At 43.7% G+C, this 17,454-nt stretch overlaps 1 protein-coding gene across 4 annotated transcripts in view; it reads left to right on the top strand.

The window, feature by feature from the left end:
* WWC3 (WWC family member 3) overlaps window positions 1-17,454 on the top strand; it is a 102,401-nt gene that overhangs the window by 59,943 nt on the left and 25,004 nt on the right. For all 4 annotated transcript variants that reach the window (XM_015599306.2, XM_025041072.1, XM_015599309.2 and 1 more), the window contains 4 exons: window positions 2,982-3,111; window positions 5,690-5,836; window positions 8,357-8,430; window positions 16,975-17,217. In XM_015599306.2, the coding sequence (XP_015454792.1) occupies window positions 2,982-3,111; window positions 5,690-5,836; window positions 8,357-8,430; window positions 16,975-17,217 (594 nt within the window). The remainder of the gene's footprint in view (window positions 1-2,981; window positions 3,112-5,689; window positions 5,837-8,356; window positions 8,431-16,974; window positions 17,218-17,454) is intronic.

Raw genomic sequence — 17,454 nt, 5'->3', positions numbered from 1 at the left:
TCTGAGCCTCAATATTTTCATTATAAAATCTGAGATTTTGCTATCTAATAATGCTGTTGAGAGGCTTAAATGAGGGGACAAACGTAAAGTACGCAGCAAGACCCTGTCACCTAGTGGGTGCTTGATACATTGAGTTGTTTTAACATGCTATTTATATAACATGTAATATAATCAAATAATATATACTACATAAGTGTGGTTATATAATCTTATACTTATATAATATATAACCCTTTTTGTACAATTGTATGTTCTACAATGATATATAACTTTTTTAAATGATAGTATTTCAGAAATTCCTAGAACTTTGAGATCACGTTCTCTAATAGCTTTCAGACTTTTTTGAACAGTGGAATCTTTCCTCCTTTTCTTTTCCACAAACAATATCTTCTGTGGACCCAGACAAGCTGAGACAGAGCAAAGGTGGGGGTTTGGTGCTTGCCGAAGCAGGAGTGAGGGTTCCCCAGCCACATGCAGGCTCTCTCTTTAGCTACTCCTGCTCACCACACTGAGACATCCTTGGAACACAGTGAAAGCAGTTGCTCTAGGCCAGTCTTCATTCTTCTTCAGGGTCTCAGAGCCACTTGTATAGAACTAAGGCCAGAGCCCAGGTCTGTGACCTTGAAGTTGAACTTCTAGGCCTTCTGCAGTGCCCACCTATGGAATGAATTACAGGGCTGCCGATCCCTCTCTATGGTGGGAATTGGTGCCTGTTTTTCCCCATGTGGCAGCCGTTACCAGTGTTAGGCAAGGTGCCTTGAGAGAATGCTGGCTCCATCCCCGGGTCTCCTGGTGGCCACACTTAGGCATTGTAGCTGCTAAAACCCATAAAGAAACCACAACACTTAAGTACGGAGCTGGAGCTGACATGGTTAGCGTCCCTCATTGCATCCTGAACAATGATTATGTGTCTAGACCTCTATGGCTATTTGACCAGTATTGATTCTCAAACAATTGAAACGATTTTCTTTAATGCAGTAGAGTTTCGTTTCTCTATGTGGGTGTCAGTGTCAGGTGATGATCCATTGCCCGTATTTTTCATTCTGGAGGAGCCAGTAGACCTGCTCAGCAGAGATGGTGCTCATTGACTGTTACAGAAAAATCAGACTTTTCTGGCCTCAGGATTTTTGTCTGGAAATGATGTAGCCCTTTTCTACAGACTTCATCAACCTATGTGGGTTGTGGTTTGGGGGCATTAAATGAGATGTATTGGGAAGCCTTTTATCAGAAGGTGACTACAAGAAGACATTAGTATGTAAACGAGTCTAGATTTCTCTGCAAGAAAAGTCAGGCCACTTCCTTGGCAGACTTAGCGCTGCCGTGAGATGGATGGCCTTTTATTTCTGCCTTGGTTCTCCATAGAATAGCTAAAATGGAAAAACACATGGCCAGGCCACGTTGGGGTTTAGGGGTGTCACCATTAACGTGTGGGGTCCCATGGTGCGCCTGCATCTGCTTTACACGGAAGAGCAGACTGGGGACCAGTTTCCGTAAATATTTGATTTGTAGCTGATGGCAGTGACAGCGCTGCTGCCGAGCCCCGGAGCCTATTCCAAAGGGAGGGAATGGTTTCCTGCTTGTTCTATTTGTCCTTCTCTCATTCCAAGGGTGCTGACAGCTCAGATCAGCTCCCGTGCTGACTTTTGCTGTGAGTTGTGACATATGTGGCCAGGAATTTGTTAATGATAATAAAGTACCAGAGTTGGTAAATTATTTACTTTTTCTGCCATGGATAAGGAGATTCAGTATCATCTTGATAATAATAATAATCACCACCAACATGACATGCCAGGCCTCTGTCAGGTAAGACCTTTCCTTACGTTTTCTCATTCCATAAGAGAAACTTTTTTGTAAACCTATGCGACACATCAGCAAACTGAGGTTTAAAGAGGTGACGTGACTTGCTCAGGGTCCCATTGTAGAGCTGGAGTATCACTCATACTCACCAGCAGGCCAGGATGCTTTTGTGAGTGGAAAGTCAGGGCACTTGGGCTGGTTGTTAAGGATCCATCCAGATTTTCAGTGAACATGCGGGCAGCAATTTAGAACCAGAAGCTGCATAAAGTGTAGCTGGAACCTGAAACGAAAGTTAATGACTTTGCAGGGGAGTCCGTTCCATTTCTGGACCAAAGTATCCCAACATCTTTAGCCCCGAGCCTCAAGACTTAGGTATGGAAGATGTGACAAATGACGTGTGCGCTACAGGACAGCGCGTGCTCTTGGAAGGCCAGAGCCACGTGTCATCTCAGTCAGTGCTCTGCTTCTACTTGCAGGAAGCAGGCCTTGTGTGCACAGGGGCGGGCGTGTGGGCGTGGTCTGCGAGGAGGGAGGGAGGGGTGTAAGGAGGGGTGAAGAGACGTTTGGGTTGAAGGAAAGAATTAAGGAGGTGAATGAGAGAGAGAGAGAGAGAGACAGAGAGAGAGGGAGAGAGAGAGAGAGAGAGATCAATTAGAACCAGAAGAGATCAAAGAAAGGCACACACAGAGGAGGCATAAGAGTTTCCAAGTTTGTCCAAGGCATCATTACTGAGTTCACTACTTTTTGCCGTTTCCCATATGTTCTCCTTGCACACAGAACTCACGCGTATTTTATTTCATGGACATTTTTGACCACTAATCCAGATGCTACGGATAAACGAATAAGACATGGCGCTCCTCTCTAAGAGGGGAGTTTCAATCCCAGGCTGTCACTCAAACCAGTGATCCCGTCACGCAGTCGTTAGTAGAGGACGTGGAATCCTGACTCAGAGCTCCTCACCTGCATAGGCCGGTCCAGGAGCAAAGGAAGTCGTCTAGCAGCCGAGTCTCGTCTCTTAGTGTTTGCCACAAGGAAGGTTGTGTGCATCGTTACTTTCCTTCACCAAAACATTGTTTTTAACTGTTTCCTACGTTTCTATGCAGCTTTTGAGTTTTTTTCGTTTGGTCGTTTAATGGGATTTTTTAATCTCGCACGGAGTGACTCTTATTTTATCTTTTAACCAGGATCGATCGTAAGATGTCAAATGCGCACACCAGCTACAAACTGGATGAGGCACAGGCTATAATGAACGAGCTTCGGACCATCAAGAAGGCCATTTGCACAGGCGAGAAGGAGAGGCGGGACCTGATGCAAGTAAGAGGCTGCTGTCCTCAGGCCATGTTCTCTCTGAAGCAGCTTCCGGAGGCTGCGGGCAGTCCTTAGTGTTCCTTGGCTTGTAGCCACGTCACTCTAGTCTCTGCCTTGGTTGTCACGTGGTGTTCTCCCTGCATCTTTGTGTCTAAATTTTCTCTTAGAAGGACACATATCATTGGATTAGAATCCACCCTAATCCAGTATGAGCTCGTGTTAACTTCAGTCCGTCTGCAAAGACGATTTCCAAATAAGCTCAAATTCACGTGTTCTCGGGGTTAGGAATTCAACGCCTCTTTTTGCAGAATACAATACAAGCCAAACAGTAGGTGATACAGTCATATTGTTCAGTCCTCAAAATAATTTAAAAAGTCTACGATAAGTCTTGCCATCTCCCCATTCTCTCACCACCCGTCAGTACTTCTATGAGCTTCTTGCGGACCCTTCCAGTGTTTCTGCAGACACGTGCCCGAGCACATGCTCAGCTGCCCTCACAGGGAGCTAGGACTGTGCCTGCTGTTCTGCACCGGCTCCCTCACTCAACGATCGTACCCTGTACCTTCTTCCATATCTGTACACAAAGAGCTTCTTCATTCCTTCATATGGCCGCATAATATTCTACCATGTGGATAGATTTAATTACATGGCTAGGATCATCGTGGCTATATATTACTTTAGTTTTTTGCCCCTTCAGCTCCTGTAGTTTCTATTATTTTTAGAAAAAGCTGACTTTTTGCAGATGGATGTACGCTGGTATCTGTGCTCACTACCGCGATACATTCAGTTGTTCCCGTTACAGTTTTTATATTTTGCTAACACACTGAGTGAGCACCTAGTACCTGGTAGGCATTTGTCTCGATTCTGCAGAATGTAAGGCACAGAAGGACATGGGTAGCAAAGATGAGACTCACAGGCCAGGTGGGACAGGTGCACATGGAACTGCCTTGCAGGGCATTGCTTCCTAAGGTCAAGGATGGGCGAGACTTGTGGAGTGTCCCTGTGCTGCTCGTTCAATTGCAGATTACCGGGCCTTACCTCAGACCTACTGGATTAGAATCTCTGGAGGTAGGACCCAGAAATCTATATTTTCAGACGCCCTCTCCAGGTCATAAGAGGTAAATAATCTATCATTAGATTTTCTCTGAGCACTGGTAGCAAGGAGAACAGTTGCCATTCACTGGGATGTCTGCTTGCGGCATTGCATGAGGTGCTCTGTGGACGTTACCCATCTAGGCCAAGCCATAACCCCTGCTTCCCCACAGGGACACAGAGGCCTTGCCCCAGGAGGCCGAGCTGGCCCTCCTGTCCTTCCGAGTTTGCAGAGCTGGGGCAAGCTCGGTTGGCTTCCCCACTATGGAGGCTCAGCAACTTCTCTGAGAAGCTTCAGGTAGAGGCACGGGCAAGGTCCTCTTGTACTGAAATCAGCCAAGCTGTTTGGTCTTTCTTATACAAGCTTACCAATACTGGGCCATTCGGGACGCCTTCGTCTAGATCCAGAGTCAGCTACATGAGTTATATTGTACCTGGGCGTTCTGGTGTCTGCAGAAACAGTCTTTTCTTTAAAAAATTGTAGAAAATCTGATCTCTCTTTAACTTTCACCCACAGGGGATCTATGTGCCAGAATACATACTTACTCTAATTTTTGGCAAACTAACATCTATATGAGATGACTTTTGACCATGTAGAATTATGATTGAAAAATCAGGTTATAAAAATACATAAACATCGTCTGGGAGCTATTTTCACCTTCTGTGTGGTTTATAAAGATCTCAAGTTAGCATTCATCTCTGTTGGACTCATTTATTGATAGAACATTTGAGATGTGAATGCTCCCTGCCCCTGCTTTATTGTAAATTTAAGGTATACCATGTGATGATTTGATATATATGGTGAAATGATTACCACAATAAAGTTAGTTAACCCATCCATCACCTCACATAGTTACCTTTTTGCGTGCGTATGGTGAGGACTTTTTAAGATCTGCTGTCTTAGCAACTTTCAAATATGTAGTACAGTATTGCCAGTTACAGTCACCACACTGTACATTACATCCCCAGACCTTATTCATCTTATACTGATAGTGTGTACCCTTTGACCAACATCTCTCCATTTTCCCTGCCCCCCAGACTGGCAACCACCAGTCTACTCTTGGTTTCTATGAGTTTGGCTTTTTTTGGAAAGAATGCCTTTTTCTGTTTTTTTTTTTTTTTTTCTTTTTAGGAAACATACATGTTTGAAAAAACACTAAAAATGCTACCACAGGTGTTCTCTATTTTACTCACATGCTGCCAGGAGGACTCAATTGCTATCTGACTTAATTACTGAGAATTTTATTAAAGGTTCCTGTGGTGAAAGACTATCTATCTATCTATCTATCTATCTATCTATCTATCTATCTATCATCTATCTGTCCAGCTGTTTATTTATAAGACCTTTCTTTTAAATCTAATGAGAGTGAGGGTTGGTGTGGGCCAACCCTCCAGTGCTACAGCAGTCAACCTGGAACCCTAGTGAAATGACCGCTTTGAGAGGGAGAGGCAGCACCGTCTCTGTTCAAGTAGCTCATTCATTCTGTTCCAGAGCCTGGCCAAGCTCACCGACGGCTTCAAGAACAGCTTTTCTCTTACCGAACCCCTGCAAGAGTTCCCTCACAATGCAGGCGCGCATGGCAATTCTTCACCTCAGCAGTGCTGCGACGCTGGGTCTCAGACCGACATCATCGGAGAGGTATGCTCGCTGTGGGGAAGGGCCTTGAGGAAAGGGCCGTGTTCGTTCGTGTTGCCATCAGTCATTTGCTTTACTTTTCCACTTTCTCTTCAGAAATGTTTTGGCTTTTGTGCCATTACGTTTGAAGAAAAAATAGTTTCTCACATCCAGCTGAGAAGATTCTGCATGCAGCCTGGGGTGCAGTTGAATTACTTGTTACCTTTAACCTTGTGATTTGGATTCTTCAAAAGAGCAGAATCCTTTTGAGAGTTAAGATTTTTTTTTTTTTTTTGATAGACGTCTGACTTTTTAGCGCATGGGCCACCTTTTTCTGTAAAGGTTCAGATAGTAAATATTTCAGGTCTTGCAGGCCATGCAGTCTTTGCCACAACTACCCAGCCGTGGTGGTATAACGCAAAAGCAGCCATAGGCGACATGTAAACTAATGAGCAGGACTGTTTTCCAATAAAACTTTATTTACAAAAACAGGTGCCGGGCTGGATTTGGCCTGCGGGCCTTAGTTTGCTGATCTCTGACTTAGACCAGTGATTTTCAAAGGCTTCGTGGCTTTGTCACCCTTGGGTATACATTGGTGCTATTTTTTGTTCTTCTAAAAGACTGTCAGGAAATCGAATTAAAATTAATTTTGTTTGGGACTTGGAAGAATTTCATAATGCTGCTTTTGATGTCTAGCGAGACCTTGAGTTAGCCACACAGATAAAGTAGGCAATTACCATTTGAAGCAGAGTGGTAAATACTTAAAGACACTACTATTGTAATATCGTTGAGTGAAGCTTATAATTTATTTGTTACAGATGGATAAACAGCTTGGATGGCTTTTTCTTTGGGCTTATTAAGTAAAGGTGAAATATCAATGGAATGCAGAGTGCCCTCCCCAAAATTAAATAAAAGAAAAAAGGGAAAAAACATTGACCAAAAAAACTCTGGATTTTAAGTAATTAGCTAATATTTTGAAAATTTGGCAAATAGTGCCTCTTTGAGGGGAGCATAATATTAGTAAATAATGACTTCCTATGTCTTAGATGTCCTGGAACAGCCCTATTTTCAGTTTTCCCCTCATTGTTCTCAAAAGTACAATCAGACATTTTTGATCAGGCATCTTTAGTTTAAAGAACATGGTCACCATCTATATAATACACAGAGAGGAATCGCTAAATCAGAAATGTCCAGCAGTTTTGCCTAAAGGTTTTGGCAGGAAGGAAAGAATTATAATTGAGAGATTCTTAACCGGTTTGAGAGAAACCAGTTAGATCAAAGGTTCTCTAATGATTTAGGTAAGATATTCTAAAAATGTCGGGGGGAGAGTGGCCGGTTATGCTGTCGTAATAACTCCGGCAGTAAATTATCATTTTTTATGAGTTTACTGGGGCTGGCCTGGGTTGGCAGCCTCAAGGCTGTTATCTTGATTTAAGTAGTTTCTGTGCCCTTGAGACAGATGAAGGGATCGGGGTGCCAGGTTACCTAAGTTCACGTGGTCAGGGAGAGGCAGGTCTGAGTTTGAACCAACATCTCTGATTCCTAAACCCCTGTGCTCTCTATAGAAGATAGATCATTTTGCTATAGAAAAATACAGTTGACCCTTGAACAACATAGGTTTGAACCGCGGATCCACTTATATGACGTGGACCAATAAATTCATCACTAATCATTCAGGCAGAGTATTTTCAAATATTTGTTCACATGACATTATTTTTGAAAAATAAATAAAGGTGTAGTGGCCATAATATATGGTCTAGTAGGGTCAGATCTACAGATGGAGAAAATTGTTTGAAACTGGAGTCATATATTTCCAGAAATGAAGGAAAAAGTAACCAAGGTGAGCTACGGTTACCTCCCGTATGGGTCCTTTTTCCCCTTTTCCTTAGGACTTTGTTGATTTCAGTGTAATTGATGTGAAAATATTTTAAGTACAACTAGTGATTACTGCAGAGCACCACGTTTCAGCTCTAACTCCTAAGGTGGATGCACCACAATCCCGGCCTTTCTTTCCTTTTCCTTCGGTTCTTTAACAGGCTGTGTATCATTCAAAGGAGTCCTACAGGCCACACCTCACACAGCTAGTCTGTTGTCTTCAGATCTCGTGACTTCTTAGGAGATCATCATTACTTTGCATTTATTGAAGAATGAGAGAATATACTGCACAAAATTGGATGATTTTTTTTTTTTTTTGGCCTCTGTACCAACTTTGACTAAGTAATTCACTATTTATTTGAAAACTTAATTTGTTGTTGTTGTTTGGAATTACACAGTAAACGAATACACTTTCACTGTTTCGTTTTGTTTTGTTTTTAATCCATCAGTGTTGGGAAAGCAGAGGTCTTCCCAGTCCTACTCCCAACCCCACTGATCAGAAGTGGCCACCGAATATTATTTAGTATTTCCTTCTAGACATTTGAGGAATGGAAGCGGAAAGATAAATTAAAATATTCTTCGTTGTCGCTGAAAGTTTAAATGAATATTCTATTTTGAAAATATGTTTTTAATATGTTTTCCTTCTTTTTTCTCCTCTGTTTTGGAAAGTTTGTCTTTGACGATAAAACAAGACTTGTAGACCGAGTCAGGCTTAATTGGCAGTATGAAGAAGCCAAAAAGAGGTAAGAAGCTCCTTTTTCGAATCTTGCCTTTTGCTTACTTCCTGTCTCCTGTGGGAAGAGGTTTTTCGGGGTTCCAATGTGTGATTGCCCGCTTTTATCAGAAAGCTCTGTCTGATAGAATACAAGCTAAAAGATCTTCATTTACGTGTAGCTTCTTAATACATTGATAAAAATTCATATGCATTTAAAATGGTAGAATTCTCAATATTGCAGATAGTTATAAAGACACGATTTAATAAAAATAGAGACTTCCATCTTTCCTTATCCTCAGGTAGTTCAGAACTCCCTCCCTCCATTCCTCCTTCTCCTTCCTCCTCTCATCCTCCCCCCCTCCCTTTCGTCTGAGCATCATCCCCTCAGACCAGCTTAAGCAAAACTGCTTTATTTTTTATATATGTGGCTTCTAACTCCATAGGTTAATGGACAAAGCCACGTATCTTGGTTTAAAAGACAGTTTAATAAGGATTAGGTCAGCAGGTCATAGCAGTCCCTAATCTAGTTCATTTTGATGGAGGGAATTGAAAGGCAGCCATTTCTGTTAACCTATATTGTAAATCATCTGCCTCCTGAAAATCGAGATTTGACTTAGTCTGTGCATTTTCCAATTTGTCTTTCCCTCCTACCTTCCCTCCCACCGTCTCGGTCTTAACCATAGAACTTGGGCAAAACCAAGAGGTGGCGTGGAGTCCTCATAAGCGCGTGGCATTTTTAATGTGTCACGTCTCTCCCCGTGTATCCAGAGCCCCTGTTTTCAATATTCTGACCCTGCCCTAGTTTTCATGTCCTTTTTTTTTTAGAGACTTTCTCTCTTCTTTGCCTCTGGAAAGAGTCTTAAAACCTAACGACTTCCAAATATGTGCTTTGGAAAGCTGTGAGGCGTATCTTTTTAATGTTTCCTTAGTCACATAGGAACTATTACCTTGGGGAGGGGCGGGGGAGAAGGAGCTGAATGCCAAGCGAAGTGAGGGGGTCTTTTCTGGAAGCTCAACAGTTAGGCCTGCTCAGTATACTGTATCATTCATGGATGTCTGGAAATCCACTTTGTTGGCTTTTTAGAAAATGTAAAAATAGCAACAAAAGCAGATCATCTGACTCCCTCCTGGAGGGCCGGTTTGAACTGACATGGGCCTTTGTTTGCCCAGGCATTTCTACCCAGCCCTTCTTGGCTTTTCCCGATGTATTCGTGGTGGGCTTTACATTTGCACGTGGACCGCGGCCAAGTCCATTCAGCCACGCCGCTTATCTCCGAGCTCGGATTCTCCATCTAGCACGCATTCCTTCTCTCGAGCTGACTGGGGTTTGTCAGGGCTATTGTCCCTTCTGGGTATTCCTCTGCTCAGTCTTGCATGTTTCTACTGGAACTGTACAATGTGGGTGCTGGAATTTGCTGTGTTGTATAAAACGCAGAAACTAGATGATTGCTACACTTAGGAAGATAATTGTTACGTGTTTTGCTGTGACATTTACCAGACCCAGCAAGCGATTTCTTTGTTTTCTGGAGATGGTATCGGTACGCAGTGAGTAATCTTTTAAGTGCTGAGATAATACATTTGGGCAAAAAGTTGAGTATTTGAAAAAATTATTCAGCGGAGGACGCTGCACTTTGTCCGTATCTTTTAAATGAAAGTAGTGTTTCGGGATCGCGGCTGCGGAGGACAGCTGGTCTGTGTGGGTGACCCTGGTAGCTTCGTCCACACAGAGAAGCTGCTGGGAGACTGGGAGACTGTGCTGCTACTCAACACCTGCCTCGTTCCAGGTGTTTGGAAGAAATTGTGTGGTTTACGGGCTGGGCTCACATGTGATCTTTAACCAATGTGGGAGATAAACTCCTTCACAACTAACAGAAATACGTGAGGAGACCAGTGGTTCTACCTAGGAGCGGGATGCACCCAGGGCAGTACCTGCTGGGGCTTGGGGTATGTGTGTGTGTGCATGCGCGTGCACGTGCATGCATACACACACACACACATAAGTGCATACACACGCCAGAGTCAGGAGCACGTGCATGTGGGTGTTTGTACATATCAACACATATAACACATGCATGTTTACATAGATACGTGCATATACATCATTTGTATTTTCTTTATTTTTATTACATAAATAACACATGAATACATTGTTTTTGTCAAAGGCACAATCAATAGAGTCCACCTATCTCCCCCACGCCCCCCCAGTCCTACCTCCCACCATTAATGGTTGGGTGTAAAACCTTCCAGTCTTTTATGTAAACGTTTGAATAAATTAAGCCTAGTGTAGTTAAACATAGTATACGATGCATAGCTTCCATAATGGTTATAACCATCCCTCTATGGATGCACATCTAGATGGTTCCAGTTTTTCCTTTTCACAAACAGTACACATCTATTAACAGGCCCAGCCTTGCAGAAATGACTGTTTCATTGGACAGATACTCAGCAATGAAATGCCTGGGACTAAAGACGTGTACATTGAAAGCTGCGACATTTACCACCAAATCACCTTCCAAAATGACTTCTCCACTTCACACTGCCACTAACGGCAATCGAGGGTCCTGATTTCTGTTTCTCCTTCGCATCATTAAGTATCGTCATTCTTTGCGAATTTTATTAGAGTAACGGACAAGGACGTTCTCTCGGTTGTCGTGTGCTTTTCCCTGGTGAGACTGGTGCAGTTTCACGCCGGCAGTGCAGTTCAACATAATTTTGTATGACTTTTGGTTATTTAAATTGCCATGTCTGAATTTTTTTTTCAGACAAGCGAGCCTTTCAAAACATGTTTGATCCCATCATTCCTCTCTTCACAGTGGGTCTCGACCATTGAAGGGGACGATTTTTGCCCCCTAGGGGACATTTTTGTTTCTTGTGACTGTTGACATTGAGTGGGCGGAGACCAGGGATGCTGCCAAACAACTCGCGATGTGCAGGATGTCCCCACGGCAAAGACTTAGGTGGCCTAGAGTGTCAATAGTGGCACAATTGAGAAATCTTACTCACGTCTTGCTCCTTAATCTCTACTGTGCGTGGACAACGGGGGCCTAGTGGAGCGGGTGTTCCGCTCACTCGGGGCATTAGCCGAGTCCCTCCATCCTCCTCACTCTCCCTATCCCGGCCACATTGTGTCCCTCGTTTCTCAAACTTGCTTGGCCTCAAACCTGCCAGGCAGCCTCCTGACATAGTGCCTGGAGTCAGTGGAATAATGGCGCCCCAAGATGTCCACATCCTAATCTCCAGAACCTGTGACTGTGTTGCCTCCCGTGACAGAACTTTGCAGATGGGACTAAGTTAAGAGTCTTGAGATGGTGAGATGATCCTGGATTATGTAGATGGCCTCAATATCATCTGAAATCATCCCACCCCTTGAAGTTTAGCTTCCTTACCCTCTGCAAAACCTCCTGGGTTCTGCCACTTCTAAACTGGACTTCAGAGAAGTCTTTCCTTGTGTATCTAGATTTGAGAGTTTTTTAAGTGTTGGGAAATTGTCAGAATGACGATTTGGAAGGTTTCATATGTATTCGTATTTAGTAGAAGCGGAACTCGTAATTCCAAGTGGTGGTGTGATTTCTAGAGAAATCTCTAGACTGAACTACCACTATCGTGATGATTAGTTTTGTGTTTTCAACTCTGGGTCATGTGACATGTACCCAAACAACTGCTTCTTCCTTTCCCTTAAGGACCATCGCTTTGGATTCCCAAGGCAGACATTACGATAGGAATATTTTCACATTATTGGTTAAAAATTTTAGAATTTTTCAAAGCCAATTTGGAGGAGCAAGTCTTCTTGAAGCAATCCCGATGACGCAGATGGCTCCTTATTTTTAACCTAAGAGCACTTGTTCCAGAACTGTGCACAAACTGTAGCTGTTTCCATAGAAACACTCACAGTCCAGATAGGAACAAAACATTCGGCCCATCCAGTTTCTCTGCGTCTTAGTGTTTGTTGCCAGGATGGGTCCTGCTGTTCATCCGTTGTCAGGAATCAGTGTAGTGTTAGGATTCCAGTGGAATTTGATCAGTCGCTTGGATTTTTTTTTTTTTTTCATTTCTCAAGTGACTATATATCTGGGTTTTGGGGGGCAGGACACGGCTGTGAAAAACAGGGGAAAGCACCCTGGCCATTGTAGCCCCATCTTTCTCATTCAGGCCAAAAGAAGGAAGCCTATAGATGATCTGCTTTCCTTTTAAAGAAGTCACTCTTCTAAAGATCTATACATTTGAAGGGAAAAAGATGTGAGGGCAGGAGGGATATTGGGTATTAGTGAGACCCTTCTAACGCCACATATTCTAGATTCAGACTTCTCGAATTTCCAGTGTAGAATGGAGTTGAGCTGGTTTGTCGATATTCAGTTCAGTCAGCTGAAGTGGTTTCAGCATTCCTCTGACTTAGATCTCAGCTGAGATTTTCTCGAACTTTTGCTTCTCATTTAAGTGGATATTTACAAAAAGAAAACAAAGGAGAGAAGACGTCAGAAGTATCAAATCTGTGGCTGTAATTGAAATTTGAAGGCACGAGGCTCTAAGCTAACACCACGTCCTGGAATGTGGCATTGGGATCTGTCACGTCTCATCACCGTCACATGGGTCCGTGGTTTGCCTGGAGTGCCATTTCTATTCCAGAAAGCAGCCGTATTTTATAGTAGACTGCAGAATTTAGGTATAAATTCAAAGACTTGGGAATTACTTTGGATATTTCAAATAAGCCTCAAAACTGTGTAATATTAAAAGTGCATTTTCTTCTAAGAAAAATGCAAATCATATTTAAGATTTCCATGTGAATTGCGAGGTTCTGAGTCGTTTCAGCAGCATAAATGCAGGTTTCCATTCGTGGTTGAGTGGTGCCTGGGTTGTAACAGAAAAGGTGTTTGGGCAAAAATAGTAAAGGAAAACTGATTCCTATTTTACGTTTGTCTACATTAGACCTGTTCAGGGAATAGAATTTGGAAATCACATAGTAAATATGAAACCTGAATGCTTAACTAAGGATTTGTTTTCGTTTCTTTACTATCCCGAACATAGGGACATATATTTTAAAGCTTTCAAAGGTATTTGTGAGAGATTATATATAGGTCATAAAATGTATTACCTATCAAAAATAAGAATCAATAAAGAATACAGTTGACTTGTAGGAAAAAAAAAAAAAAAAGAAAAACCCTCGCCAGTTTTAAGTGGTTCTCAGTTCTCCTTAAAAATGAACTTGGAAAAGTTTCTTTTTTGTAAACTTTAATCATGACCTCACTTTGCTTCCATGTATTTATTTTCACTGAAATGATGTTTCAGGAAAAAAGCCTTTCTGGAAAATTTCTTTCTTTTATTACCCAGAATTGGAGTGATGGCACTTGCGGGAGTGGGGTTCCAACCCTGCGATCAGCTGTTTGGCATGGTGTGGAAGGGGCATTGTAACTCTCCGCATCCATGTTTAGCCTTGGGCAGAAAGTCTGCTCTCTCCAGTAAGCCTAACCCACTAAGGGTACTCCTTGCAGATGGCTCGTTTCCAGGCCAGGAGTACGGTAGACAAGGCATGTTGTGTTAGAGGCAAAGCTGTCTTGTCTATCCTTTGGCGAATGTACAAGAGATCATTTTGAAGGAATCCTTCTAGAGCTTTTGGCTTCCAGTGCAGACAGACACATGTGCCTCTCTTGATCTGGCTGAGAGCAGGCCCCAAACGTCTGTATCCAGAATGTGGATACGGGCCAAGAAATGGCACTTTGCAACACATGCCAATATTCTTCTAGATTTGTATGTAGCTCTGAAATGAACATGCAGTCATTTGCATCATTGTGAAATTTGATTATTAAAAAAACACTATTCTAAGCACTAAAATGCTTGCCTAGTATTCAGCACAGCTCAAACAAGTTTTCCAGATGGGTTGCATGAAGTCAACTTCATCCAGATTTTGTTTCTGCTACAGAGGTTGTCCTTGCATATTTTTCTTGCAAGCCATGGAAAGTTACAGTACAGTGTTTAAGGTTGGCGTGGTACTATTCCTTCTATGCCCGCGGTGGGCAGACCTTTTGAAATTTGCCCTTTGCCTCTTCTCCTTCACATGATTCCTTTTTTTCCTTGCATTCTTTGTTCTGATAGTGGATGTTACTTTAGATTTTCTGAGAAAGGGTAGGATTACCTAGGAGCAGACCTTCCGCCCCCTCAGCAACTTGAATCCTTGTAGAATGGCAGCTAACCTGGAGCTGGCCAACGCAGATGGAATCTTGATCTCCTCGTGGGTAGACCCCAGGAGGAAAGAAGACTAAAAATGAGCGCTTTTTATTTATTTTTATTATTGTTATTTTTTAAAAGGAGTGCTTTTCAAAATAGGCCTGCCCGTGGTGTATGTATGAGAATTGGTGTATATTACAAAGTCAGACTGCTAATTTTAGCCGGGCTCAGATTGGCTTTCCTGTGGAGCAGATAAATCGAAATAAGAAATTTTGAGGACACAATGGATTTGCTCATTGTTGTTTGTCTCTCTTATATTTATTCCTTACCTTTGACTTGTCTTGATCTACGGTAGAATGTTCCAGAAATTTCATTGAGTATAATGTATGATTTGGCACTAACTTATTTATGGGTCTGCTTGGAGTGTATTTTCCTTGGGCTTCAGTTATATGACTGCCATAAATTTTAATTACACTAATTAGACATAGGTGGACACTTCAGCCCAGTTGGATTCCTAACCCTGTTCAGCTGCCTCTGTCATTAGTTTTTTCAGTGACATGATTTGGCACCATTTTCCAACACATTTTCAGGAAATTAGTTTTAAGTTAGAAAAGAACTCGCCTAATAAAGCTACTGACGTTCAACTATTTTCTTTACCTTCTTGGGGAATTGGACGTGAGTAAAATGCGTACATTTAAACTATAACTTGCATACTCTATGGGTTTTCTGATTGGTGGTTTGGTACTTGAAGAAGGAGCCTTGCCCAGTCCTGCAGCCGGGCTGACTGGTCCCTGGAGAAGTGCGACTTGGTGCAGGGCTGGCTGACAGGCTTTATTTTAACGCGTGGACCCGGGCCAGTTGATTGGCAGTATCTGCAGGGAGCACAGTGTTGAGAAGGATTCTGCAGTCTGGATCCAGCGGGCAGGATGCCAGCTTGGATGAGCGACATGTATCCTGGGCACGGGACCAGGTAGTGTCAGGAGCACTCCCGCCACTCCCATTAGTGAGGACCGTCACATCAGTGCCTACTGTAAGCCCATGAGAGCTCCGAGACCAGTTAGCATTCCCCAGAGCAGGCCGAGCTGCCTGAAAGCAGAGGGTATCAAGCTCAAGCAAGCATCAGAAGCATCTGGAGGGCTTATCAAAACCCAGATTGCCTAACCCTGTCCCCAAAGTGTCACGGTCAGCAGGTCTGGGTGGGGCCTGAGTTTTGCATTTGTAACTAGCTCATAGGTGATGCCGAAGCTGCTGGTTAGGGACCCCGCCTTGAGAACCACTGCCGTATAGGCCTACAGGGCTGTGCGCACCTGCCGCTTACCTGTCCTCACGACTCTCTGTGACCTCAGAGAAGTCTTTAGATTCCGCTTTTGGGCATGTGTGCCAACCCCTGTCCTCCATAGCGCTGGGTTCAGGTCGATTCTGGCGTTCCTTGTTTCTTCCTGGAAACAGATAATGCTCATCTTTAGCCATATTTAAATTTTAGAACATTCTACTGCTTTGAAAGGATGCTCTGAAAGTATGAGCCACATCTATTTCACTTAATCCGCATTCACCAATACGTTAGGACACAAAGTGGTACAGTCTGTTTGCCAGGCAAACACGTGGAAACGTATAGGCACATGGAAGCTGACAATAGAGTCTGCATTTTTGCACCTTGAGGATGGTGGTGCTGACACATTCAGTGAGGCCGACTGGTTTGCACGTACTCTCACGCCACATCCACACTCACCGGGGCTGACTCTTACTCCTTCATACACTGGCTGGGTGTTTGTTTACTATTTCACGCATTCAGCTTTTGTTGAGTATCTACTCTCTGCACGGTGTTTTGAATTTCACACACAATCAAGGCCCCCAATGCAGGAGAGAGCACCCAGAGCACCTGGCTCTGGGGCTTTTCTATTCCAAAGCACTGTGATGGGCGCCTTTCTCTCCCGGTACTTTCTCAAGGCGGTGTTAGCAGATAGGCATAGCGGAGGAGGCAGGAAGCTGGAAGCACCTCTCATGCGTCCAGCAGTGTTTAGCTGGTGATGATGGGGGCGGGAGGTAGGGAGAAACGAGCTGGGTTCATCTCGCTCCGGGACAGTATGAGCCACGTGGGAAACCATGAATCCGAAACCACATAGCACATGGCGTGTGGAGGACTGCCTTTTTTGTCAGCTCTTTGAAACAAGCACGATATAGTTACCGTCACCACGAATCTCATAGACCAGGGAAGATTATGCAAAGGCCGTACACATCCTTTTTTTTACCTATCATTTCCATATTCTTTATTTTTGTCATTTAAGGTTCAGTTGGTACAATAATTCCAGCATTTACTTAGCAGAGTAAGTTTCTAGAATCAGCGCGATGGTACTGAGAACGCACGAAGACAATTTTGTAAGTTCATGGATTTTTCCGTGTCCATCTCTTACAGAGTCTCCAATATCCAGCAGCAGCTGGCCCTGCTTGACAATGAGGCATGGCCGGGCATGGCCGAGGCCGACAAGGACCGGCTGCAGCTCATCAAGGAGAAGGAGGCCCTGCTTCAAGAGCTGCAGCTCATTATCCAGCAGAAAAGACCCGCAGAAGATGTGGCCCGGCTGGAGGAGGAGAGGAGGCGCTTGGAGGAGGAGAACCAGCGAGCCCGGGCCACGTCTGTGCAGGGCGCCACGGAAAGGTGAGCTGGCTTCCGGAGCTCCAGGAGCAGGCAGAACGCAGCTTCTAGCGGAGAACCAACTCGAAAAGCTACATCAGAGAACTTGCACATGGCTTGAGAAGGGTCTTGGTTAGGGCAGCTACTACCTGGCCAATTTCCTCGCCAAGCAGAGAGAAGGTGGAGGGATCTTGTGTCTTCCCTCTGTCCATCCATCTGTTCACCCGCCCATCCATCGATCCATCTACCCACCTATCCACC

The sequence above is a fragment of the Pteropus alecto genome, unplaced genomic scaffold, assembly GCF_000325575.1.
Source record: "Pteropus alecto unplaced genomic scaffold, ASM32557v1 scaffold511, whole genome shotgun sequence".
Classification (NCBI taxonomy): Eukaryota; Metazoa; Chordata; class Mammalia; order Chiroptera; family Pteropodidae; genus Pteropus; species Pteropus alecto.
The sequence above is the reverse complement of the archived record's forward strand: the minus strand, read 5'-3'. Positions and strand labels throughout refer to the sequence as shown.